The sequence below is a fragment of the Heptranchias perlo genome, chromosome 10 (assembly GCF_035084215.1).
Source record: "Heptranchias perlo isolate sHepPer1 chromosome 10, sHepPer1.hap1, whole genome shotgun sequence".
Taxonomy (NCBI): Eukaryota; Metazoa; Chordata; class Chondrichthyes; order Hexanchiformes; family Hexanchidae; genus Heptranchias; species Heptranchias perlo.
The window spans coordinates 79,914,896-79,941,112 of record NC_090334.1 but is presented as its reverse complement, the minus strand read 5'-3'; the positions used below and the strand labels follow the sequence as shown (position 1 = coordinate 79,941,112).

Genomic DNA, 26,217 nt, shown 5'->3' with positions numbered 1-26,217 from the left:
CATGGTAAATACTCCACGGAACATGATGGTTCTTGAGATGCAGGGAAAATTGGATATATAATGAGTGGACTTAAAAGTTAGATTGGTATCATTTCCCCTTGGATGCCGGGAGAAACTTGGCAGCCACTGTGCTTGGGAAATGAAATGAGTTGGGTAGAGTCCATGGTGTATGTCAGGTTGCACTTGGTCAATGCCTGATGGGTCAAGTAGACTTTGCAATAATTGACTTGTTTAGATTTGTTCTGTTTTTTTGTGGATAGGACGTACCTGGACAATTTTACTCATTATCAGGTAGATGCCAATGCCATAGCTGCACTGGGACACCTTGGCTGGGGAGGGGGGTCGGTGTGTCAGGTAGTTCTGGAAGACAGGTTTTCAACATTATAGCTGGAATGTTGTCAGGGCCCACAGCTCTTGTTATGTTGTAGGACTTGGAGTAAACCAAATGGGCTGGACACTGGCATCTACGATGGTGGAGACCTTGAGAAGAGTTCCTAGTTAGGTCATCAGACTGCAGATCCTTGTGGCAGCAAGATTCCTCAAACTCTTGTTATGGAGTTGTTGTTACATAGCAGTTACTAAGCTAGGAGGAAACATAACATTTTTTGTTCATTCTATGGCAGATTCAAAAACTTATCTTTAATTATTTTGCTCAAATTTGCACCTATAGGCTAATTTAAGAATTTCAGAGCTGGATCTGAGTTACAATGAATTTGGAGACAAAGGAGCAGAGTTTCTGGGACAGATGATAGGTGAGCATTAACTCCGCAGATATTGTTCGATCATTCATTTAGCTTTGTTCTTTTGTGCGTTACAGATTTCTTCCTGTAGGTAGGAGGGTGGTGGTTGAACATACTTGTTTCTCATATGAACAATGTGCTCAGCAGGCAAGGAGACATCCTTTTCCCCACTCCTCTCCACACCGAGCTCTGGAGACACTAGCAATCATATCTTGTCCATTAGGCCACTCTCCACGTGTGAGACTCGACAGTGAGGAGGCTGTTTAAGCATGAAAGGCATCACAGCGATGTCCAATCCTGTCCTCACCCACACGTGTGTTTTCCTACAGGGTCCCTGAATACTGATCGTGAAAGGAAATGCTTGTTTTTCCTTTTCCCTGTGACAGTGGCACTGGGGCCAATTGTAAAATCCTGGCCTAGATTACCGAACCAAGTGCAGAGATCAAGAATTGAACTTGCAACGTTCTGAAGGGCTCAGTACCACACCACATGGTGCATTTGTTCACGAAGCCATGGTAGAGGCCCAGGAGGCTTGCTCACTACCTGCGTCACCTCCTTCCTCCCGTTCAGAGAAGGAGATCACCACAGTTATTATTATGAAGCACAGAATAATGACAAAATTCACAAATGGTAGCACTCAGGCAGATACAAGTGACAGATTTAATTTTGGCACTTTCTCCTTTGTTTGAGGTGTGTGCAGCGTGGCTCCAGTGAATACCACGCTGTTAATATTTTAACCCCGTCCACCACCCGCACCGCCCCCCCCCAAGTTCCTTTCTCATCGGGCTCAGGGTGATAAAACTAGGGCTATTATTGTCCTTCCAAACTTGTTTTGTTTGGAGTGAGCGTTTTGAGCTTCATAACACGAAGGTGAAGTACAGGTAGTTGCAGGTCTGTGGTGGTAATGATGGGAGCAATTTGAGATGATCGGTTAAGAGTGTCACACCAGAAGTATAGTGCACATTATTAAAGTGTACTAAGTGCGTTTCTTCCTATAGAGTATTGGTACCAGAGACAACACTGTACCACTCCTTGTACTACAATGAATTTGGTATTGATTGGGCTATGCCAGTCTTCCTTTATCTAAATGTGTTTAAATTTATTTTTAAACTGTAGTTACAATTTAAATAGAGTGATCATTCTGCTGATTTTTTATCTTCTTTTTCTTTGCTCAAAGCAACCAATGAAAGTTTGGAAACACTGAACCTGAGCTGGAACCAGATCCAAACGCAGGGCGCAGTGGCTTTGAGCGCAGGATTACGGGTGAGAATATAGCACCCCTTCACTAAACGCCAGATAATGTTTGCTTTCCCCACCCTAATTGCCTCTTTTCCTGAAGGCAGTTACTCATGTTGGGGTATAGTTCCACCGACACAGGCAGACCTCCAGTACTCCAGTCCAGTGGCTGTACGTGAGTCCAGGCATTGAGGGGGTAAGTTTAACCTAACTCGCTGGGCGGGAAATTGATAGGATCGGGTTGAACCCTGGTTTTAGACCCCAATATTACACTCCGTTGACTTCAATGGAGAGTCACATCGGACGGGCTGTAAAACCAGCGTTGCACCCAATCCCATCAGTTTCCCGACTGGCGGGTTAGGTTAAAATTGCACCCCCCCACCGCATCCCGAATATCAGCAGAATGTTGAAATAAAGGTGGGGGGAGGGGCGGGGAAGTGATTACAGCCGAACTTGATCTTACCTTCACCAAATGTCCAACAGGGGGTCACTGAACAGCAATCAGGAACAGGAGCCCGGGATGATTATTCCCCATTGCCGAGCAAGTTCTCTCTCTCTCTCTCTCTCAGTTTGCAGGCGAGGGGGGTTACAATTGGTATTTCACATGTCACCCACAGACTAGTCAAACAATAGCCTGATATAGCCATACTCACAGAATCATATCTTTCAGCCAACGTCCCAGACTCTTCCATCACCATCCCTGGGTATGTCCTGTCGCACCGGCAGGACAGACCGACCAAAGGTAGCGGTACAGTGATATACAGTCAGGAGGGAGTGGCCCTGGGAGTCCTCAACATTGACTCTGAACCCCATGAAATCTCATGGCATCAGGTCAAACATGGGCAAGGAAACCTCCTGCTGATTACCACCTACCGCCCTCCCTCAGCTGATGAATCAGTCCTCCTCCATGTTGAGCACCACTTGGAGGAAGCACTGAGGGTACCAAGGGCACAGAATGTACTCTGGGTGGGGGACTTCAATGTCCATCACCAAGAATGGCTCAGTAGCACCACGACTGACCAAGCTGGCCGAGTCCGGAAAGACATAGCTGCCAGACTGGGCCTGCGGCAGGTGGTGAGCGAACCAACACGAGGGAAAAACTTACTTGACCTCATCCTCACCAATCTACCTGTCGCAAATGCATCTGTCCATGACAGTATTGGCAGGAGTGACCACCGCACAGTCCTCGTGGGGATGAAGTCCCGTCTTCGCACTGAGGACACCATCCAAAGTGTTGTGTGGCACTACCACCGTGCTAAATGCAATAGATTCAGAACAGATCTAGCAGCTCAAAACTGGGCATCCATGAGGCGCTGTGGGCCATCAGCATCAGCAGAATTGTATTCCAGCACAATCTGTAACCTCATGGCCCGGCATATTCCTCACTCTATCATTACCAACAAGCCAGATGATCAACCCAGGTTCAATTAAGAATGTAGGAGAGCATGCCAGGAGCAGCACCAGGCGAACCTAAAAATGAGGTGCCAACCTGGTGAAACTACAACTCAGGACTACATGCATGCTGAACAGCGGAAGCAACATGCTGTAGACAGAGCTAAGCAATTCCACAACCAACGGATCAGATCAAAGCTCTGCAGTCCTGCCACATCCAGTCGTGAATGGTGGTGGACAATTAAACAACTAACGGGAGGAGGAGGCTCTGCAAACATCCCCATCCTCAATGATGGCAGAGTCCAGCACGTGAGTGCAAAAGACAAGGCTGAAGCGTTTGCAACCATCTTCAGCCAGAAGTGCCGAGAGGACGATCCATCTCGGCCTCCTCCCGATATCCCCACCATCACAGAAGCCAGTCTTCAGCCAATTCAATTCACTCCACGTGATATCAAGAAACGGCTGAGTGCACTGGATACAGCAAAGGCTATGGGCCCCGACAACATCCCGGCTGTAGTGCTGAAGACTTATGCTCCAGAACTAGCTGTGCCTCTAGCCAAGCTGTTCCAGTACAGCTACAACACTGGCATCTACCCGACAATGTGGAAAATTGCCCAAGTATGTCCTATCCACAAAAAGCAGGACAAATCCAATCCGGCCAATGACCGCCCCATCAGTCTACTCTCAATCATCAGAAAAGTGATGGAAGGTGTCGTCGACAGTGCTATCAAGTGGCACTTACTCACCGATAACCTGCTCACCGATGCTCAGTTTGAGTTCCGCCAGGACCACTCGGCTCCAGACCTCATTACAGCCTTGGTCCAAACATGGACAAAAGAGCTGAATTCCAGAGGTGAGGTGAGAGCGACTGTCCTTGACATCAAGGCAGCATTTGACCGAGTGTGGCACCAAGGAGCCCTAGTAAAATTGAAGTCAATGGGAATCGGGGGGAAAACTCTCCAGTGGCTGGAGTCATACCTAGCACAAAGGAAGATGGTAGTGGTTGTTGGAGGCTAATCATCTCAGCCCCAGGACATTGCTGCAGGAGTTCCTCAGGGCAGTGTCCTAGGCCCAACCATCTTCAGCTGCTTCATGAATGACCTTCCCTCCATCAAGAGGCTGGGTATTCTGCGGCGAGTGACTCACCTCCTAACTCCCCAAAGCCTTTCCACCATCTACAAGGCACAAGTCAGGAGTGTGATGGAATACTCTCCACTTGCCTGGATGAGTGCAGCTCCAACAACACTCAAGAAGCTCGACACCATCCAGGACAAAGCAGCCCGCTTGATTGGCACCCCATCCACCACCCTAAACATTCACTCCCTTCACCACCGGCGCAATGTGGCTGCAGTGTGTACCATCCACAGGATGCACTGCAGCAACTCGCCAGGGCTTCTTCGACAGCACCTCCCAAACCCGCGACCTATACCACCTAGAAGGACAAGAGCAGCAGGTACATGGGAACAACACCACCTGCACGTTCCCCTCCAAGTCACACACCATCCTGACTTGGAAATAAATCGCCGTTCCTTCATTGTCGTTGGGTCAAAATCCTGGAACTCCCTTCCTAACAGCACTGTGGGAGAACCTTCACCACATGGACTTCAGCGGTTCAAGAAGGCGGTTGACCACCACCTTCTCAAGGGCAATTAGGGATGGGCAATAAATGCCGGCGTCGCCAGCGACGCCCACATCCCATGAACGAATGAAAAAAAACGTATTTTTCCACAGCCTATGCAGTGATTTTTTTTTCACTAAGTTTTCATTGAGGACCACAGTCCAAAATATTGCCTTGTTCAAGGACCACTCTCAGTAATGGTCCAACACCATAGAGCGTTGGGAAGTGTGCCTGCATCCCACAACTCCACACACACTGAGCTGCTGGTTTCATGATGTGGAGATGCCGGTGATGGATTGGGGTGGACAAATGTAAGGAATCTTACAACACCAGGTTATAGTCCAACAGTTTTCTTTGAAAATCACAAGCTTTCGGAGGCTTTCTCCTTCATCAGGTGAGTGTGGGATTCCTTGAAGGTTACCGCACATATATGATTCCTTACTGCTGATTTCAATCATGCCACCTTGTGGTCAGTGACCCAGTAAAGTCCAGGTTTGAACGCACTGTCTGAAAGGGTGGTGGAAGCAGATTCAATAGTAACTTTCAAAAGGGAATTAGAAGAAAACTTGAAAAGGAAAAATTTGCACGGCTATGGGGGAAAGAACGGGAGTTGAGGGGGGGGGGGTCTCATTGGATAGCTCTTTCTAAGAGAGGGCACAGGCACGATGGGCCGAATGGCCTCCATCTGTGCTGCAAGATTGTATGATTCTATGTGTGGAAGGTGAAAAAAAAAACGACAGGACCAGTAGTTCATTAAACCTCTACCTCCCATGTTATAATAGAACCATTCACAGTGCTGGACAGGCTGCTTCCTAGAGTGTTGTTTTGCTTTGTCTCACTGCATAGAAAGGGAAAAGTCTTTGTTCTGCCTATACCCTTCAGCTGTGTGGGCAATGAATGGAGGCTCAGAGGCATGAAGAAGCAACTCTGCTGCTAGCCATAGCTGAAAGTGGCCCTTGGCTGTATTTGTAGCCTCACTGGAGCAGTGGGTCAGCACAGTAATTATTGTTATGCGCTCATTACCACAGTCCTACTAAATACAGTCTGCCGTTTCTACACAGTCGCAGCGTGTCTTCTATCTTTAGGTCAATATTACCTTGAAGGTCCTCGATCTTTCCTATAATGGCTTTGGAAACGAAGGAGCGATCGCCATAGGAGAGACGCTGAAATCCAACAACACTCTGCTCGAGCTCAACCTCAGCACCAACCACATCAACAACGAGGGGGTCTCCATGTTGTGTAAAGGGCTGGAGATCAACGACAATGTTAAGATCTTGTATGTACGTTTCGCTTTGAGTAAGGTGGCTGCAAGATGGTAAGGTCAGCTAACAACACAACAAAGAACTTCCATTTATAGCATCTTTAGCATAGTAAAATGTCCCAAGGCGCTTCACAGGAGCGTTATTAGGCAAAATTTGACGCCGAGACACATTAGGAGTTATTAGGACAGGTGACCGAAAGCTTGTTCAAAGAGGTAGGTTTTAAGAAGTGTCCTAAAAGGAGGAGAGAGAGGTTAAGAAAGGGAATTCCAGAGATTAGGGCCTAGACAGCTGAAGGCACGGCTGCCAATGGAGGGTTGAAGGAAATCGGAAAGAAAGACAATTCCTAAACACCTTCTGACCCAAGAGAAATGTAAGCAGAGGTCTGGGTGGCTCAGGGGGTCAGCATTCTGTCCTTTCATTCAAATCTAGCTCAGGCTGATGGGATGAAAATCTCTCCCACTGATTCTAAGGGTCCTACATTAATTGAGTTTGGAGTAGTCTCAATCTAGCTACTGGTGGATGTCAGTCCATCATGCAAAACAGCTCAAAATTCAGGACTAAGTTATCAATCTCACTCAGATGGAAGTGATGCTTCAGTTGTATACAGCCTTGGTCAGACCCATTCTGGAGCACTGCATTCTGTTTTGGGCACCGCACCACAGGAAAGATATATTGGTCTTGGAGGGGGTGCAGTGCAGAATCACCAGAATGATAACAGGGCTTAAAGGGTTAAATTAGGAGGACAGGTTGCAAAAACTTGGCTTGTATTCTCTTGCGTATGGAAGATTGAGGGGTGATCTGATTGAGGTGTTTAAAATGTTAAAAGAATTTGGTAGAGTAGATATGGAGAAACTATTTCCTCTGGTGGGGGAATCAAGAACAAGGGGACATAATCTTAAAATTAGAGTTATGCCATTCAGGAGTGAAATCAGGAAGCACTTTATCACATAAAGAGTAGTGGCAATGTGGAATTCTCTTCCCTTAAAAGGCTGTGGATGCTGGGTCAATTGAAGCTTTCAAGACTGCAATAGATAAGATTTTTGTTAGGTAAGGGTATCAAGGGATATGGAGCAAGGTCGGGTAAATGGAGTTGAGCTACAGATCAGCCATGATCTAACTGAATGGTGGAACAGGCTCGAGGGGCTGAACGGCTAACGCTTGTTCCTAATGTTCGTAGATGACATATGGATGGTTGATGTGAGAAATTGGAACATCACGCTGCTGCAGTAAGTAGCACTCTTCTAGGATTGAGGTTCAAGTGAAGCCACCTTTTTGGGGCAGCGTGGAGAACATTACTGTATCCAACCCGTGCTTTGTCTCGATTGGGAGCACTGGATACTGCTAAGGGGTGCCAAAAATAGAAAAATATTCCATTCCCCAGTTTTGATATCCCTCACTTTAATCACAAAAAAATTTAACCAAAAATTGTAAATAAATTTTACATGATATTAATTGTAAGATACTTTGAGGGACCCTTTATCAGTTTTAGTTTCATCACAAGTATAGATAGCATACACATGGGCCTTCCATATACACTAGAAATAGGTGTTCCACAGAGATCAGTGCTGGGACCACTGTTGTTCATCATTTGCATAAATGATTTGGATTCGGGAATCGGAAGTACAATATCAAAATTTGCGGATGACACCAAATTGGGTGGTATAATTAATACTGAGGAGGGCTGCGACAAAATACAAGACGATGTTAACAAACTTGCAGAATGGGTGTGTAAATGGCAAATGAACTTCAATATACATAAGTGTGAGGTGGTGTATTTTGGTCGGAGGAATAAGGAGGCTACCTACTCCTTGGAAAATAAGAGTCTAAATGGGGCAAGGTGCAAAGGGATCTAGGAGTACAGATATACAAATCATTAAAAGTAGCAACGCAGATAACAAAGCCATCTAAAGTGCAAACAAAACACTGGGGTTCTTTTCTAGAGGAATAGAATTGAAAAGCAGAGACATTATGTTAAACTTATATAGTGGAGATGCCGGTGATGGACTGGGGTTGACAATTGTAAACAATTTTACAACACCAAGTTATAGTCCAGCAATTTTATTTTAAATTCACAAGCTTTCGGAGATTTTCTCCTTCCTCAACAACGCAAAATCGTCGAGCAGAAATTGATAGCCAAGTTCCGCACCCATGAGGACGGCCTCAACCGGGATCTTGGGTTCATGTCACGCTACACGTTACCCCACCAGCGAACAAATGTTATCTGTTTTTAATATAATGGGTCATTTGCTGGCTCTCTCTGCCTTCCGGATGTTTCTGCCTCTCTCTGTGTTTTTTTTTCTCTGTTTTTTTTCCCTGTTTGTTTTTTTGTTGAATGTGTATTCGGAGGTTCTGCAGGTAACACCTCTCTGTCTGAACACGGTGATTGCCTTGGCAACGGGCAGTTGCAGGGGCAGTCTGTAAACACCATGTATTATTGTTCAATATGTATAAATGCGTAGGCTTCAAGGAGATCTTGAAACATTTGCCTGAGGAAGGAGAAAATCTCCGAAAGCTTGTGAATTTAAAATAAAATTGCTGGACTATAACTTGGTGTTGTAAAATTGTTTACAAAAACTTATATAGAACCTTGGTTGGAACACACCTGGAGTACTGTGCACAGTTCTGGTCTCCATATTACAAAAAGGATATAGAAACACTGAAGAAAGTGCAAAAAAGATTTACAAAGATGATACCAGGACTGAGAGGGTGCAGCTATCAGGAAAGACTGAACAGATTGGGGCTCTTTTCTCTCGAAAAGAGGAGACTGAGGGGTGATCTGATACAGGTCTTCAAAATTATGAAGGGGTTCGATTGGGTAGACGCAGAGAAGATGTTTCCTCTTGTGGGGGAATCCAAAACCAGGGGCCATAAATATAAGATAGTCACTAATAAATATAATAGGAGCACTTGAAAGGGCATTACCGTCTATGACACCCCACTTTGTTTGTTTTCATGTAAATATAAATGTGCACTAGCCTGAGCGGTCAGCCAGCATTTGGGCTGCCCCCTGACTGACCCGTCTTTCCTGCTTCAGCTATCCAACAATCCTATAACAGTGGAGGGTGCACTTAATCTTTTAGAGGTCATGAAGAAGAATGAAAAATCAAACTTGGAAAAGATCAGCATTAAAGTGAGTCTCATCCTTTATTTACATGATTTGGGACAGTATTGAATTGATAATAGCTGGAGTAACCAAGCGAGTATGGACTACGATTCAAATACTGTGAGGGTGGATTTTCCTGTTCCTGCCCTGTTCACTGTGAATCATCTGGACACAGCGAATACAGGAAAATCAGGCAGGGAGGAGAGCATGCCTGTAAGGGAGCCTGCCCGATTTTCCGAATAAGATAACGACTCTACAGAAGGGCAATAAACAGTAATAATATACAATATAAATAGCCCTAGGCTACAGAAAACAAAAGGGAGAGGGATCTTGGGGACACTGGTGCAGTGTGCGACAGCAATGAGGAAAAGCTAATCAGATTGTGGAGTGCATAGTGAGAGGGACAGAGCTCCAATCCCAGGATTGAGGAGATAATTGGTCTGCATCAGGCACTGATAGGGCTACAACTAGAGTACCGAGTACAATTCTGCTCACAAGCAAGGATACCCAGACATTTCAGACAGTGTAGAAAAGGGCAACCAAACTGGTACCTAGCATCAGTCATCTGAACTATGAAGAGAGTCAATAATATTCAGGACGGTAGAAAATGGAGAAAATTGAGCAGAAAAAACATGGAATATGACTTTTGGAGATTTGTGGCCAGTGAGTTACAGAAACTTTCACTGTCTGATATGTAATGTATTTCTTTGTTTGCAGAATGTACTGGTGAACGAAAGCTTCATGGAGCTGCTGAAGAGCATTACTCAAATTCGTCCACAGTTTCAGATTGAAATTAAAGGAGTTGGAGGATTCCTTGCTGGGAAACAACCACGTCGACATGATCCAATGAAAGTGATCCAGGTAAGAAATGCCTATGAATGTAGACCCTTATTAAAGTAGGTCCTTATGAGTGTAATTCTATTGAGTTAAAAAAGAAAGACTTGCCTAAATATCTATAGCAACTTTCACGTCCTCAGGATGTGCCAAAGTGCTTCACAGCCAAATAAGTTACTTTTGAAGTATACTCACTGTTGTTTGGCAGACAAACATGGCAGGCAGTTTGCACACAGCAAACTGCAATGAACAGTTAATCTGTTTTGGTGGTGTTGGTTGAAGGGTGAATGCTGGTCAGGATATTGGGAGAATTCCCTGATTTTCTTTGAAAAGGTGCCACGGGATCGTTAACATCCACCTGGATAGACAGGTGAAGCTTTAATGTTTTATCTGAAGGACAACACCTCCAACCATGCAGCATTTCCTTGATGCTGCACTGGAGTGTCAGCCTGGATTATGTGCTCAAGTTGCGGAATGGGGCTTGAACCCACAACCTTCTAACTCATGACAGTCCTACCACTGAGCCAAGCTGACATTTTAAGTAGACTCCAGAAGGTATGAATGAACCCTTTGGCTCTAGATCATATAAATGACCTGAAATGACACTGGGCATAAAAGCTAATTGCAGTTGTCAACTTCATAGCCACAGAGAGAGCAGTGTGGGCCTATGACTGTGGCTGCAGGTCCTCGTGCAGTAATTGGCAGAGTTGCCCTCTTTGGTGATGGGAACTCTTCTTGTGAGCGTGTGGATGTCAGGGGAGGATAAAGGGGGTGCAGGAACAGAGAGACTTGGGGTTTACGTACTCAAATCTTTGAAGGTGGCAGGATAAGTTGATACGGCTATTAGAAAAGCATGCGGGATCCTTGTTACTCAGACTAGCAAATGGTGGGAAGAGGTGTTCCACAAGGATCAGTGCTGGGACCACTGTTGTTCACCATTTACATAAACGATTTGGACTCAGGAATCGGAAGTACAATTTCAAAATTTACGGATGACACCAAATTGTGGGGTATAGTTAATACCGAGGAGGACTACGACAAAATACAGGAAAAAATTAATAAATTTGCAGAATGGGCGTGTAATTGGCAAAAGAATTTCAATATAGATAAGTGTGAGGTATTACATTTTGATAGAAAGAATAAGGAAGCCACACACTGCTTGGATAATAAGAGTCTAAATGTGGTAGAGGAGCACAGGGATCTGAGGGTACAGATACACAAATCACTAAAAGTAGAGATGCAGGTCAATACGGCCATAAAAAAAAACAAGCACTGGGGTTCATTCCCAGAGGGATAGAATTGAAAAGCAAAGAAGTTACGTTAAACTTGTATAGAACCTTGGTTAAACCACACTTGGGAGTACTGCGGACAGTTCTGGTCTCCATATTATAAGAAGGAGATAGACATCGGAGAAGGTGCAAAAAAGATTTACTAGAATGATACCAGAACTGAGAGGTTATACCTATCAGGAAAGATTGGATAGGCTGGGGCTCATTTCTCTAGAAAAGAGAAGACTGAGAGGTGGTCAGATGGAGGTCTTTAAAATTATCAAGGGGTTCAACAGGATAAATTTGCTGATGATACAAAGATAGGTGGAAAAGCAAGTTGCGAAGAGGACACAAAGTGTCTGCAAAGGGATATTGACAGGTTAAGCGAATGGGCAAAAATTTGGCAGATGGAATATAATGTGGGAAAATGTGAAGTCATCCACTTTGGGAGGAAAAATAAAAAAGCAAAATATTATTTGAATGCAGAAATACTACAAAATGCTGTGGTACAGAGGGATCTGGATGTTTTTTTTAATATTTGTTCATGGGATGTGGGCGTCACTGGCTAGGCCAGCATTTATTGCCCATCCCTAATTGCCCTTGAGAAGGTGGTGGTGAACCGCCTTCTTGAACTGCTGCAGTCCGTGTAGTGAAGGTTCTCCCACAGTGCTGTTAGGAAGGGAATTCCAGGGTTTTGACCCAACGACGATGAAGGAACGGCGATATATTTCCAAGTCGGGATGGTGCGTGACTTGGAGGGGAGCGTGCAGGTGGTTTTGTTCCCATGTGCCTGCTGCCCTTGTCCTTCTAGGTGGTAAAGGTCGCGGGTTTGGGAGGTGCTGTCGAAGAAGCCTTGGCGAGTTGCTGCAGTGCATCCTGTGGATGGTACACACTGCAGCCACAGTGCGCCAGTGGTGAAGGGAGTGAATGTTTAGGGTGGTGGATGGGGTGCCAATCAAGTGGGCTAATTTGTCCTGGATGCTGTCGAGCTTCTTGAATGTTGTTGGAGCTGCACTCATCCAGGCAAGTGGAGAGTATTCCATCACACTCCTGACTTGTGCCTTGTAGATGGTGGAAAGCCTTTGGGGAGTCAGGAGATGAGTCACTCGCCGCAGAATACCCAGCATCTGACCTGCTCTTGTAGCCACAGTATTTATATGGCTGGTCCAGTTAAGTTTCTGGTCAATGGTGACCCCCAGGATGTTGATGGTGGGGGATTCGGCGATGATAATGCCGTTGAACGTCAAGAGGAGGTGGTTAAACTCTCTCTTGTGCTTGTACATAAAACACAAAAAGTCAACATACAGGTACAGCAGGTAATCCGGAAGGCAAACGGAATATTGGCCTTTATTTCTAGGGGGATGGAGTATAAAAGCAGGGAAGTCATGCTACAACTGTACAGGGTGCTGGTGAGACCACACCTGGAGTACTGCGTACAGTTCTGGTGCCCTTATTTAAGGAAGGACATACTTGCATTGGAGGCAGTTCAGAGAAGGTTCACTAGGTTGATTCTGGGTATGGAAGGGTTGTCTTATGAGGAAAAATTGAACAGGTTGGGTCTATACTCATTGGACTTTAGAAGAATGAGTGGAGATCTTATTGAAACATACAAGATTCTGAGGGGACTCGATAGGGTAGATGCTGAGAGGACGTTACCCCTCATGGGGGAATCTAAAACATAGTTTCAGAATAAGGGGTCGCCCATTTAAGACGGAAATGAGGAGGAATTTCTTCTCCCAGAGGGTCGTGAATCTTTGGAATTCTTTACCCCAAAAAGCTGTGGAGGCTGAGTCATTGAATACATTCAAGGTTGAGTTAGACAAATTTTTGATCAGCAAGGGAGTCAAAGGATATGATATACAGCCATACAAATCCCCAGGGCCCGATAATCTACATCCCAGAGTACTAAAGGAAGTGGCCCTGGAAATAGTGGATCCATTGGTGATCATCTTCCAAAATTCTATAGACTCTGGAACAGTTCCTACAGATTGGAGGGTGGCAAATGTAACCCCACTATTTAAAAAAGGAGGGAGAGAAAAAACAGGGAATTACAGACCAGTTAGCCTAACATCAGTAGTGGGGAAAATGCTGGAGTCTATGATAACAGAACACTTGGAAGACATTAAAGGGATTGGACAAAGTCAGCATGGGTTTATGAAATGGAAATCATGATTAACAAATTTACTGGAGTTTTTTGAGGATGTAACTAGTAGAATAGATAAGGGAGAACCAGTGGACGAGGTGTACTTGGACTTTCAGAAGGCTTTTGATAAGGTCCCACACAAGAGGTTCGTGTGCAAAATTGAAGCACATGGGAATGAGGGAATATACTGGCATGGATTGAGAATTGGTTAACAGACAAGAAACAGAGAGTAGGAATAAACTGGTCCTTTTCCGGGTGGCAGGCAGTGACTAGTGGGGTACCGCAGGGATCAGTGCTTGGGGCCCAGCTATTCACAATATATATCAATGATTTGGATGAGGGAACTAAATGTAATATTTCCAAGTTTGCAGATGACACAAAGCTGGGGTGGAATGTGAGCTGTGAGGAGGATGCAAAGAGGCTCCAATGTGATTTAGATAAGTTGGGTGAGTGGGCAAGAACATGGCAGATACAGTATAATGTGGATAAATGTGAGGTTATCCACTTTGGTTGTAAAAACAGAAAGGCAGATTATTATCTGAATGGTGATAGATTAGGAAAAGGGGAGGTGCAACGAGACCTGGGTGTCCTTGTACACCAGTCGCTGAAAGCAAGTATTCAGGTGCAGCAAGCAGTTAGGAAGGCGAATGGTATGTTGGCCTTCATTGCAAGAGGATTTGAGTACAGGAGCAGGGATGTCTTACTGCAGTTGTTCGGGGCCTTGGTGAGACCACATCTGGAGTATTGTGTGCAGTCTTGGTCTCCTTATCTGAGGAAGGATGTCCTTGCCATGGAGGGATTGCAACAAAGGTTTACCAGACTAATTCCTGGGATGGCAGGACTGACGTATGAGGAGAGATTGGGTTAACTAGGCCTATATTCACTCGATGTGAGATGCCGGTGATGGACTGGGGTTGACAATTGTAAACAATTTTACAACACCAAGTTATAGTCCAACGATTTTATTTGAAAATCACAAGCTTTCGGAGGCTTCCTCCTTCCTCAGGTGAATGTCCTTTGAAAATCACAAGCTTTCGGAGGCTTCCTCCTTCCTCCTTCCTATTCACTAGAGTTTAGAAGAATGAGAGGTGATCTCATCGAAACATATAAAATTCTAACAGGACTAGACAGACTAGATACAGGGAGGATGTTCCCGATGGCTGAGGAGTCCAGAACCAGGGGTCACAGTCTCAGGATACGGGGTATGCCATTTGGAACCGAGATGAGGAGAAATTTCTTCACTCAGAGGGTGGTGAACCTGTGGAATTCTCTACCACAGAAGGCAGTGGAGGCCAAGTCATTAAATATATTCAAGAAGGAGATAGATATATTTCTTAATGTTAAAGGGATCAAGAGATATGGGGAAAATGTGGGAACAGGGTACTGAGTTAGACGATCAGACATGATCATTTTGAATGGCGGAGCAGGCCAGAAGGGCCGAATGGCCTACTCTTGCTCCTATTTTCTATGTTCTATAATATGGGGAAAAGGCAGGAAAGTGGAGGTGAGGTAAAAATCAGATCAGCCATGATCTCATTAAATGGCGGAGCAAGCTCGAGGGGCCAAATGGCCTACTCCTGCTCCTATCTCTTATGCTCTTATGGTCTTGTGGGTAGATGTAGAGAAGATGTTTCCACTTATGGGGGAGTCCAAAACTAGAGGCCATAAATATAAGATAGTAACTGATAAATCAAAATAGAAGCCCCTGAAAGGGCATTACCGTCTGTGACACCCACCTCGTTTGTTTTTGTGTAAATATAAATGTGCACTAGCCTGAGCAGTCAGCCAGCAAATCGGCCGCTCCCTGACTAAGGCTGATAGCGAAGTGGGGGGGCTCTATGAAGGTGTATATAATGAAAAGGATATAGAGGCACTACAGGAGACGAGAGAAGCTGGGATTGTTCTCCTTCGAGCAGAGAAGGTTAAGGGGAGAGGTGTTCAAAAATATGAGGGGTTTCGATACAGTAAATGGGGAGACACTGTTTCTATTGGGAGAAGGGTCGATAACCAGAGGTCCCAGATTTAAGGTAATTTGCTAAAGAACCATAAGAAATAGGAGCAGACGTAGACCACACGGCCCCTCGGGCCTTCTCCGCCATTCAATATGATCATGACTGATCTTCGACCTCAACTCCACTTTCCCGCCCGATCCCCATATCCCTTGATTCCACTAGAGTCCAAAATTCTATCTATCTCAGCCTTGAACATATTCAACAACTCAGCATCCACAGCCCTCTGAGGTAGAAAATTCCAAAGATTCACGACCTCCGAGTGAAGAAATTCCTCCTCATCTCAGTCTTAAATGGCTGACCCTTATCCTGAGACAATGCCCCCTACTTCTAGACTCTCCAGCCAGGGGAAACAGCCTCTTAGCATCTACCCTGTCAACCCCCACCAAATCTTGTATGTTTCAATGAGATCGCCTCTCATTCTTTTAAGCTCCAGAGAGTATAGGCCCGTTCTACTCAACCTCTCCCCACAGGGCAATCCTCTCATCCCAGGAATCAATCTAGTGAACTTTTGTTGCACCGCCTCTAAGGCAAGTATATCCTTCCTTAGATAAGGAGACCAAAACTGTACACAGTACTCCTGGTGACGTCTCATCAAAGCCCTGTACAATTGTAGTGAGACCTCCTTACCCTTGTGCTCCAACTCCCTTGCAATAAAGGCCAGCATGTCATTTGCCTTTCTAATTGCTTGCTGTTGCTGCATGCTAACTTTTTCTATTTCTTGTACAAGGACACCCAAATCCCTCTGAACACCAACATTTAATAGTTTCTCACTATTTAAAAAATATTGTGTTCTTGTATTCTTCCTACCAAAGTGAATAACCTCACATTTCCCCACATTACTCTATCTGCCATCTTCTTGCCCACTCACCTCACCTGTCCATAGCCTTTTGCAGACTTTTTGTGTCCTCCTCACAGCTTGCTTTCCCACCTAGCTTTGTATCGTCAGCAAACTTCATCTAAGTCATTAATATAGATTGTAGATGTCTGAGGCCTCAACACTGATCCTTGTGGCACTCTGCTTTGTTACAGCCTGTCAACCTGAAAATGATCAGTTTATTCCTACTCTCTGTTTTCTGTCCATTAATCAATCCTCTATTCATGCTAATATATTACCTCTAATCCCATGAGCCCTTATCTTACGTAACAACCTTTTATGTGGCACCTTTTCAAGTGCCGTTTGAAAATCCAAATATACCACATCCACTGGTTCCTCCAGATCTACCCTGCTAGTTACATCCTCAAAAACGTAACTAGCAGGGTAGATAAATGCACGAAGCATTTGTAACAAGATAGACGAATTAATGGCAAATTAGTGATAAATGGGTTTGATCCAGTAGCCATTATTGAGATGTAGTTGCAAGGTGACCAAGATTGGGAACTAAATATTCCAGAGTACTTGACTTTTCAAAAAGACAGACAAAATAGAAACGGAGGAGTGGGGGGGGGGGGGGGGGTTTCTCCGTTAAAATGATGTTGACTCTGCCTAATCATATTATGATTTTCTAAGTGCCCCGTTACCACGTCCTTAATAATGGATTCCAGGATTTTCCCGACGACTGATGTCAGGCTAACTGGCCTGTAGTTTCTCTCTCCCTCTTTTCTTGAATCGCGGGGTTACATTTGCTACCTTCCAATCCACTGGGACCATACTAGAATCTAGGGAAATTTGGAAGATCACAACCAATGCATCCACTATCTCTGCACCACCTCTTTTAGAACCCTAGGATGTAGGCCATCAGGTCCAGGGGATTTGTCGGCTTTTAGTCCCATTAATTTCTTCAGTACTTTCTCTTTACTAATATTAATTACTTTAAGTTCCTCACTTTTGTTACAGCCTTGTTTCTGCACTATTTCTGGTATTTTTTTTGTGTCCTCTACTGTGAAGACAGGTACAAATTATTTGTTTAACATCTCTGCCATTTCCTTATTCCCCATTATAATTTCTCCTGTCTCATCCTCTAAGGGACCAACGTTCACTTTAGCTATTCTCTTCCTTTTTACATATTCGTAGAAGCTCTTACAATGTTTTTATATTTCTTGCTAGTTTACTCTCATATTCTATTTTCTCCCTCTTTATCAATTTTTGGTCATCCTTTGCTGGTTTCTAAAACTCTCCCAATCCTCAGGCTTAGTACTCTTCTTGGCAACTCTTCTTGCCTTTTCTTTTAATCTAATACTAACCTTAACTTTTTTAGTTAGCCGTGGATGGATCACTTTTCCCGTGGAGTTTTTATTCCTCAGTGGAATATATAATCATTGCGAATTATGAAATATCTCTTTAAATGTTCGCCATTGCTTATCTACCGTCATATCTTTTAATCTAATTTTCCAATCAAGTTTAGCCAACTCGCCCCTCATATCTATTTAATTGGCTTTGTTTAAGTTTCAGACTCTAGTTTCAGACTTAAGTACGTCACTCTCAAACTCAATGTGAAATTCTATTATATTATGATCACTCTTATTCAGAGAATCCCTTGCTATGAGATTACTAATTAACCCCGGCTCATTACACAAGGTAAGATTTAAAATAGCCTGTTCCCTGGTTGGTTTCACAATGTATTGTTCTAGGAAACTGTCTCGAATGCATTCCATGAACTTGTCCTCCAAACTACTTTTGCCAATTTGATTTGCCCAGTCTATATTAAGATTAAAGTCCCCACGATTATTGTATTACCTTTGTTACAAGCTGCTCTTATTTCTTGATTAATACTCTGTCCAACAGCATAACTACTGTTAGGGGGCCTATAAACTACTCTCACCAGTGGTTTCTGCCCCTTATTATTTCTTATCTCCACCCATACTGATTCTACTTCTTGATCTTCCGAGCCAAGATCCTTTCTCACTAATGTCCTTATGTCATCCTTTATTATCAGGACTACCCCCCCCCCCCACCACACCCCGTTTCTGTTTTGTCTGTCTTTTCGAAAAGTCAAGTATCCTGGAATATTTAGTTCCCAATCTTGGTCACTTTGCAATTACGTCTCAGTAATGGCTACTGGATCAAACCCATTTATCTCTATTTGTGCCATTAATTCATCCATCTTGTTACAAATACTTTGTGCATTCAGATAAAATGCCTTTAATTTTAACTTTTTACTATTTTCCCCTGATTTGACTTTGGTCACTGATGCACTATTACCGCTGAACTATCTGTCCCTTCCTGACATACTCTGTTTATCTTTACCCAAATCACTACACTGCTCTATGGCCTTGACTTTTCTCTTTAGATTTATAAATTTACCTTTACCTGACCCTCTCCCCACCTTTTTAGTTTAGAGCCCTATCCACTGCCCTAGTTATTCGATTCACCAGTACACTGGTGGAGCTCGTCCCAACAGAATAGCTCCCCTTTTTCCCAGTACTGGTGTCAGTGCCCCATGAATCAAAACCACTATCTCCCACACCACTCTTCGAGGCACGCATTTAACTCTCTGATCTGTTTGACCCTATGCCAACTTGCATGTGGCTCAGGTAGTAATCCAGAGATTATTACCTTTGAACTTCTGCTTAATAATTTGGACCCTAGCTCCTCAAACTCCCTCAGCAGAACCCCATTCCTAGTTTTACCTATGTCGTTGTTTCCTACGTGGACCATGACAACCGAATCCTCCCCCCCATGCTCCAAGTTCTTCTCCAACTGTGAGCAGATATCCTTAACCCCGGCACTGGACAGGCAACACAGCCTTCGGGACTCCCAGTCACGGCTGCAGAGAACAGTATCTATCCCCCCTGACTATACTATCCCCTACCACTATCACATTCCTTTTTACTCCCCCCACTTGAATGGCCCCCTGTACCACGGTGCTGTGGTCAGTTTGCCCATCCTTCCTGCAGTCTTTGTTCTCATCCACACAACTACCAGAAGCACTTACCAATAAACTACTTACCCTCGGCGCTCCACTGTGACGTCACTTTTGTCTTTTTCTTGATTTTTTTGATTTCACCGTTCAGGTCCGCTCTCTTTCCACGCCTTTTATTCACTGCTCAGGTCCACTCTTGCCTTTTATTGATCCCTCAGGTCCGCTCTCTCTCCGGGCCTTTTATTGATCCCTCAGGTCCGCTCTCTCTCCGGGCCTTTTACTGATCCCTCAGGACCGCTCTCACTCCGGGCCTTTTATTGATCCCTCAGGTCCGCTCTCTCTCCGGGCCTTTTATTGATCCCTCAGGTCCGCTCTCTCTCCGGGCCTTTTACTGATCCCTCAGGACCGCTCTCACTCCGGGCCTTTTACTGATCCCTCAGGACCGCTCTCTCTCCGGGCCTTTTACTGATCCCTCAGGTCCGCTCTCTCTCCGGGACTTTTATTGATCCCTCAGGACCGCTCTCACTCCGGGCCTTTTACTGATCCCTCAGGACCGCTCTCACTCCGGGCCTTTTACTGATCCCTCAGGACCGCTCTCACTCCGGGCCTTTTATTGATCCCTCAGGTCCGCTCTCTCTCCGGGCCTTTTATTGATCCCTCAGGACCGCTCTCTCTCCGGGCCTTTTATTGATCCCTCAGGACCGCTCTCTCTCCGGGCCTTTTATTGATCCCTCAGGACCGCTCTCACTCCGGGCCTTTTATTGATCCCTCAGGACCGCTCTCTCTCCGGGCCTTTTATTGATCCCTCAGGACCGCTCTCTCTCCGGGCCTTTTATTGATCCCTCAGGACCGCTCTCTCTCCGGGCCTTTTATTGATCCCTCAGGTCCGCTCTCTCTCCGGGCCTTTTATTGATCCCTCAGGTCCGCTCTCACTCCGGGCCTTTTATTGATCCCTCAGGTCCGCTCTCTCTCCGGGCCTTTTATTGATCTCTCAGGTCCGCTCTCACTCCGGGCCTTTTATTGATCCCTCAGGTCCGCTCTCTCTCCGGGACTTTTATTGATCTCTCAGGTCCGCTCTCTCTCCAGGCCTTTTATTGATCCCTCCAGTCCGGTCTCTCTCCGGGACTTTTACTGATCCCTCAGGTCCGCTCTCACTCCGGGCCTTTTATTGATCCCTCAGGTCCGCTCTCTCTCCGGGCCTTTTATTGATCCCTCAGGTCCGCTCTCTCTCCGGGCCTTTTATTGATCCCTCAGGTCCGCTCTCACTCCGGGCCTTTTATTGATCCCTCCGGTCCGCTCTCTCTCCGGGACTTTTATTGATCCCTCAGGTCCGCTCTCTCTCCGGGACTTTTATTGATCCCTCAGGTCCGCTCTCTCTCCGGGACTTTTATTGATCCCTCAGGACCGCTCTCTCTCCGGGACTTTTATTGATCCCTCAGGTCCGCTCTCTCTCCGGGACTTTTATTGATCCCTCAGGACCGCTCTCTCTCCGGGCCTTTTATTGATCCCTCAGGTCCGCTCTCTCTCCGGGACTTTTATTGATCCCCAGGTCCACTCTCACCGCTCGTTTTATTGATTCCTCAGGTCCACTCTCGCCGCGCCTTTTATTGATCCCTCAGGTCTGCTCTCCCCACTCGTTTTATTGATTCCTCAGGTCTGCTCTCCCCACTCGTTTTATTGATCCCTCAGGTCTGCTCTCCCCACTCGTTTTATTGATTCCTCAGGTCTGCTCTCCCCACTCGTTTTATTGATTCCTCAGGTCCGCTCTCCCCACTCGTTTTATTGATTCCTCAGGTCCGCTCTCCCCACTCGTTTTATTGATCCCTCAGGTCTGCTCTCACCGCTCGTTTTATTGATTCCTCGGGTCCAATCTCGCCGCGCCTTTTATTGATCCCTCAGGTCCGCTCTCACCGCTCGTTTTATTGATTCCTCAGGTCCACTCTCACCGCTCGTTTTATTGATCCCTCAGGTCTGCTCTCACCGCTCGTTTTATTGATTCCTCGGGTCCAATCTCGCCGCGCCTTTTATTGATCCCTCAGGTCTGCTCTCCCCACTCGTTTTATTGATCCCTCAGGTCTACTCTTGCTGCGCTTTTTATTCACAGCTCAAGTCCGCTCTCTCTGCGTCTTTTATTGATCCCTCAGGTCTGCTCTCTCGCTGTGCCTTTTACTGACCAGAAGGGAAATGAGGAGAATTTTTTTACGCAGCGAGCTGTTACGATCTGGAATGTACTGCCTGAAAGGATGGTGGAAGCAGATTCAATAGTAACTTTCAAAAGGGTAGATACTTAAAGGGGAAAAAAATGCAGGGCTATGGGGAAAGAACAGGGGAGGGGACTAATTGGATAGCTCTTTCAAAGAGCTGGCACAGACATAATGGGTTGAATGGTCTACTTCTACGCTGTAAGATTCTATGATAAGATTGGACTCTGCTGTGATGCCTTCCATGGTCATACCCGACACCCAGGCCCTGAAATGCTGCTAGGATTCTACCGGTTTCACAGCATAATTCTGGCGGGAAATTGCTGGAACCCCTTGGAAATGATGGCTATATTCAGCCTCTAGCGCCATTTTCACGGAGGTCCCTCTGTTTTTTTGCCAGAGTTACAGTGGGACACTGGTGGTATCACCTCCCCTGCAGAATTCCAGGGCCCCACTGTCTAGGCTCAACCAAGAAGAACATAATTCTTGGGACTGTACCCCCACAGCAAGGCGTCAGTCAACACCTTCTGGAAAGGAGGAAAGGAAAAAAAATGCAATAAATATATATTTTAATGTTGTCCTTGACTGCTGTGCAATTGTTTTCTGACAGGATTACCTTGATAAGCGCAAACTCCGACTCTCCGATTTCTTCCGAAACATGGACAAAGCTGGAAATATGAGCGTGCCGGTCTCTGACTTCAGGAAAGCTCTACAGGTTTGGGGACATACTCACGTAAATACGCTTCTGAAAATGTACAGATCCCAACAAAAAAAAAGTTTCCATTAAAAATTAAGATTTGGACAGCCAACACTGTAGAATCCAAGGTGTGCCATTTTCAGTCGCGAGCCATATACTGAAGTGTTGGCACACACCTAAATTATAAACATAACTAAAAGCAGCAACCTTAATATTAGAGCTAGGCCGTTCAGGGGTGATGTCAGCAAGTACTTTTTCACACAAAAGGTAGTAGAAATCTGGAACTCTCTCTCCCAAAAAGCTGTTGAGGCTGGGGGTAAATTGGAAATTTCAAAACTGAGATTGATAGATTTTGTTGGGCAAGGGTATTAAGGGATACAGAACCAAGGCGAGTCGATGGAGTTAAGATACAGATCAGCCATGATCTAAATGAATGGCGGGACAGGCTCGAGGGGCTGAAAGGCCTCCTCCTGTTCCGATGTTCCTGGCTGCGTCCATCACATTTTTTTTTATTCGTTCATGGGATGTGGGCGTCGCTGGCGAGGCCGGCATTTATTGCCCATCCCTAATTGCCCTTGAGAAGGGGGTGGTGAGCCGCCTTTTTGACCCAGCGACGATGAAGGAACGGCGATATATTTCCAAGTCGGGATGGTGTGTGACTTGGAGGGGAACGTGCAGGTGGTGTTGTTCCCATGTGCCTGCTGCTCTTGTCCTTCTAGGTGGTAGAGGTCGCGGGTTTGCGAGGTGCTGTCGAAGAAGCCTTGGCGAGTTGCTGCAGTGCATCCTGTGGATGGTACACACTGCAGCCACAGTGCGCCGGTGGTGAAGGGAGTCAATGTTTAGGGTGGTGGATGGGGTGCCAATCAAGCAGTCTGCTTTGTCCTGGATGGTGTCGAGCTTCTTGAGTGTTGTTGGAGCTGCACTCATCCAAGCAAGTGGAGTGTATTCCATCACACTCCTGACTTGTGCCTTGTAGATGGTGGAAAGGCTTTGGGGAGTCAGGAGGTGAGTCACTCACCGCAGAATACCCAGCCTCTGACCTGCTCTCGTAGCCACAGTATTTATATGGTTGGTCCAGTTAAGTTTCTGGTCAATGGTGACCCCCAGGATGTTGATGGTGGGGGATTCAGCGATGGTAATGCCGTTGAAAGTCAAGGGGAGGTGGTTAGACTCTCTTGTTGGAGATGGTCATTGCCTGGCACTTATCTGGCGCAAATGTTACTTGCCACTTATCAGCCCAAGCCTGGATGTTGTCCAGGTCTTGCTGCATGCGGGCACGGACTGCTTCATTATCTGAGGGGTTGCGAATGGAACTGAACACTGTGCAATCATCAGCGAACATCTCCATTTCTGACCTTATGATGGAGGGATGGTCATTGATGAAGCAGCTGAACATGGTTGGGCCTAGGACACTGCCTTGAGGAACTCCTGCAGCAATATCCTGGGGCTGAGATGATTGGCCTCCAACAACCACTACCATCTTCCTTTGTGCTAGGTATGACTCCAGCCACTGCAGAGTTTTCCCCCTGATTCCCATTGACTTCAATTTTACAAGGGCTCCTTGGTGTCACACTCGGTCAAATGCTGCCTTGATGTCAAGGGCAGTCCATCTGACCTCACCTCTGGAATTCAGCTCTTTTGTCCATGTTTGGACCAAGGCTGTAATGAGGTCTGTAGCCGAGTGGTCCTGGTGGAACCCAAACTGAGCATCGGTGAGCAGGTTATCGGTGAGTAAGTGCCGCTTGATAGCACTGTCGACGACACCTTCCATCACTTTGCTGATGATTGAGAGTAGAGTGATGGGGCGGTAATTGGCCGGATTGGATTTGTCCTGCTTTTTGTGGACAGGACATACCTGGGCAATTTTCTACATTGTCGGGTAGATGCCAGTGTTGTAGCTGTACTGGAACAGCTTGGCTAGAGGCGCAGCTAGTTCTGGAGCACAAGTCTTCAGCACTACAGCTGGGATGTTGTCGGGGCCCATAGCTTTTGCTGTATCCAGTGCACTCAGCCGTTTCTTGATATCACGTGGAGTGAATCGAATTGGCTGAAGACTGGCTTCTGTGATGGTGGGGATATCGGGAGGAGGCTGAGATGGATCATCCACTCGGCACTTCTGGCTGAAGATGGTTGCAAACGCTTCAGCCTTGTCTTTTGCACTCACGTGCTGGACTCTGCCATCATTGAGGATGGGGATGTTTGCAGAGCCTCCTCCTCCCGTTGGTTGTTTAATTGTCCACCACCATTCACAACTGGATGTGGCAGGACTGCAGAGCTTTGATCTGATCCGTTGGTTGTGGAATTGCTTAGCTCTGTCTATAGCATGTTGCTTCCGCTGTTTAGTACGCATGTAGTCCTGAGTTGCAGCTTCACCAGGTTGGCACCTCATTTTTAAGTACTCCTGGTGCTGCTCCTGGCATGCTCTCTACACTCCTCATTGAACCAGGGTTGATCTCCTGGCTTGTTGGTAATGGTAGAGTGAGGAATATGCCAGGCCATGAGGTTACAGATTGTGCTGGAATACAATTCTGCTGCTGCTGATGGCCCACAATGCCTCATGGATGCCCAGTTTTGTGCTGCTAGATCTGTTCTGAATCTACAAGGAAGGTCAAATGCCTTTAATATATTTATTACTCCTTCTATCTCATCCTCTTTTCCTTGTCTTTCTCTTCTTTCACTCACTGCACTTGCCAGTTGTGAGATTCGCAAAATATCAGCACAGTCAAGTTCAGGCGTGAGATCTCAGTTCTGAAGCAGAAGGATAGGAGATCTTGCTGCCTCTTTTAGCCATTGTGGGAGAGTCTGTGTGCCTGGGTTAGACACTAGAGTGTTGCATCCTTGACAGTAACAGCTCTAGCTACTAGCTCCTCTGCGGAATCTGCAGGGATCAGCATAACTTTCCAACATTTCAAAACTCGGTTTCTTCCAAGTACATTAACAGGACAAGCTATGTGGGTTGATTAGCACTTTCTTGTTCCTATTTTCCTATCTGGCCTTCTTGTAAGTGCAAAGTAAAAAAAAAAAAATGGGTGCACAGAACAGTGAGGACTGGGCTGATAGGGACTTTGTGGAATGTTGCAGTGGGTATTGATGTGGACAGAACAGGGAAACTTAAGGAAGAAAACGCAATGCCTATAGTGATCCTGGCGACATTGTAGTGAGACCCTTCATGCTATTTCAGAGTTAGTGTCGTTTCCCAATATTGTTATAATGACAATGTCCGAGTAGACCATTCCTTATTGTGAATCAACTTTGATAATTAATCAGTTATTGATGAACAAATGAGTCTGATATTTATCGGCTTGCTTGGTATAAGCAGATGGTAAATCCACTTACCATTAAAACCTTATCCACAAGTTGAATTGGATGGTCATGTTCAGGCCTTGATGGTCCTTTGCTTTGTTGCCCGTGTTTTAACTGCATGGACAGCGTTCTCCTGAGGCATGAAGCTGTGAGGTCAAAATACAACATGGTTTTTTCTTTCTAAGCAACGTAATAGCACACGATGGGTTCGTGGGTAAATACACTGCTTGGAGTGATTCTGAGACACAGGCCCCGATATTTATGGTAGGACCTCGTTATAATTTTTTTCTTTCATTTCCCACCTGGCAGCTGGCCAGATAGATGGGCTGGCGAGCGGGAAAACCAGCGGCAGGAAGCCACAGCCGGGAACCCCATGGGTCGGCCTCCAGCAATCGCAGGTTGGGGGGGGGTCACCGATCGCGGCAGGGGCTAGAGCGAGGCCACGATGGGCAGAAGGCTTCCTTGAGGAGTTGGGGGGGGGGAGCACTCCTGTTCCTCCTGGCCCACAAGGAGTGCTGTAACAAGCACTTACCTTCTGGGGCTGGCAGCTCCCACCTCCCTTTTGCCCTGGGAAACCCAGCCGGCAGCAGTTAAATTTAAATCAGGCT

At 45.8% G+C, this 26,217-nt stretch overlaps 1 protein-coding gene across 1 annotated transcript in view; it reads left to right on the top strand.

The window, feature by feature from the left end:
- Positions 1-26,217, top strand: part of LOC137326796 (leucine-rich repeat-containing protein 74A) — a 48,636-nt gene that overhangs the window by 8,858 nt on the left and 13,561 nt on the right. Inside the window, exons 5-10 of the mRNA XM_067992190.1 lie at positions 671-752; positions 1,918-2,003; positions 6,072-6,266; positions 9,283-9,378; positions 10,069-10,212; positions 22,220-22,324. Of these exons, the coding sequence (XP_067848291.1) occupies positions 671-752; positions 1,918-2,003; positions 6,072-6,266; positions 9,283-9,378; positions 10,069-10,212; positions 22,220-22,324 (708 nt within the window). The remainder of the gene's footprint in view (positions 1-670; positions 753-1,917; positions 2,004-6,071; positions 6,267-9,282; positions 9,379-10,068; positions 10,213-22,219; positions 22,325-26,217) is intronic.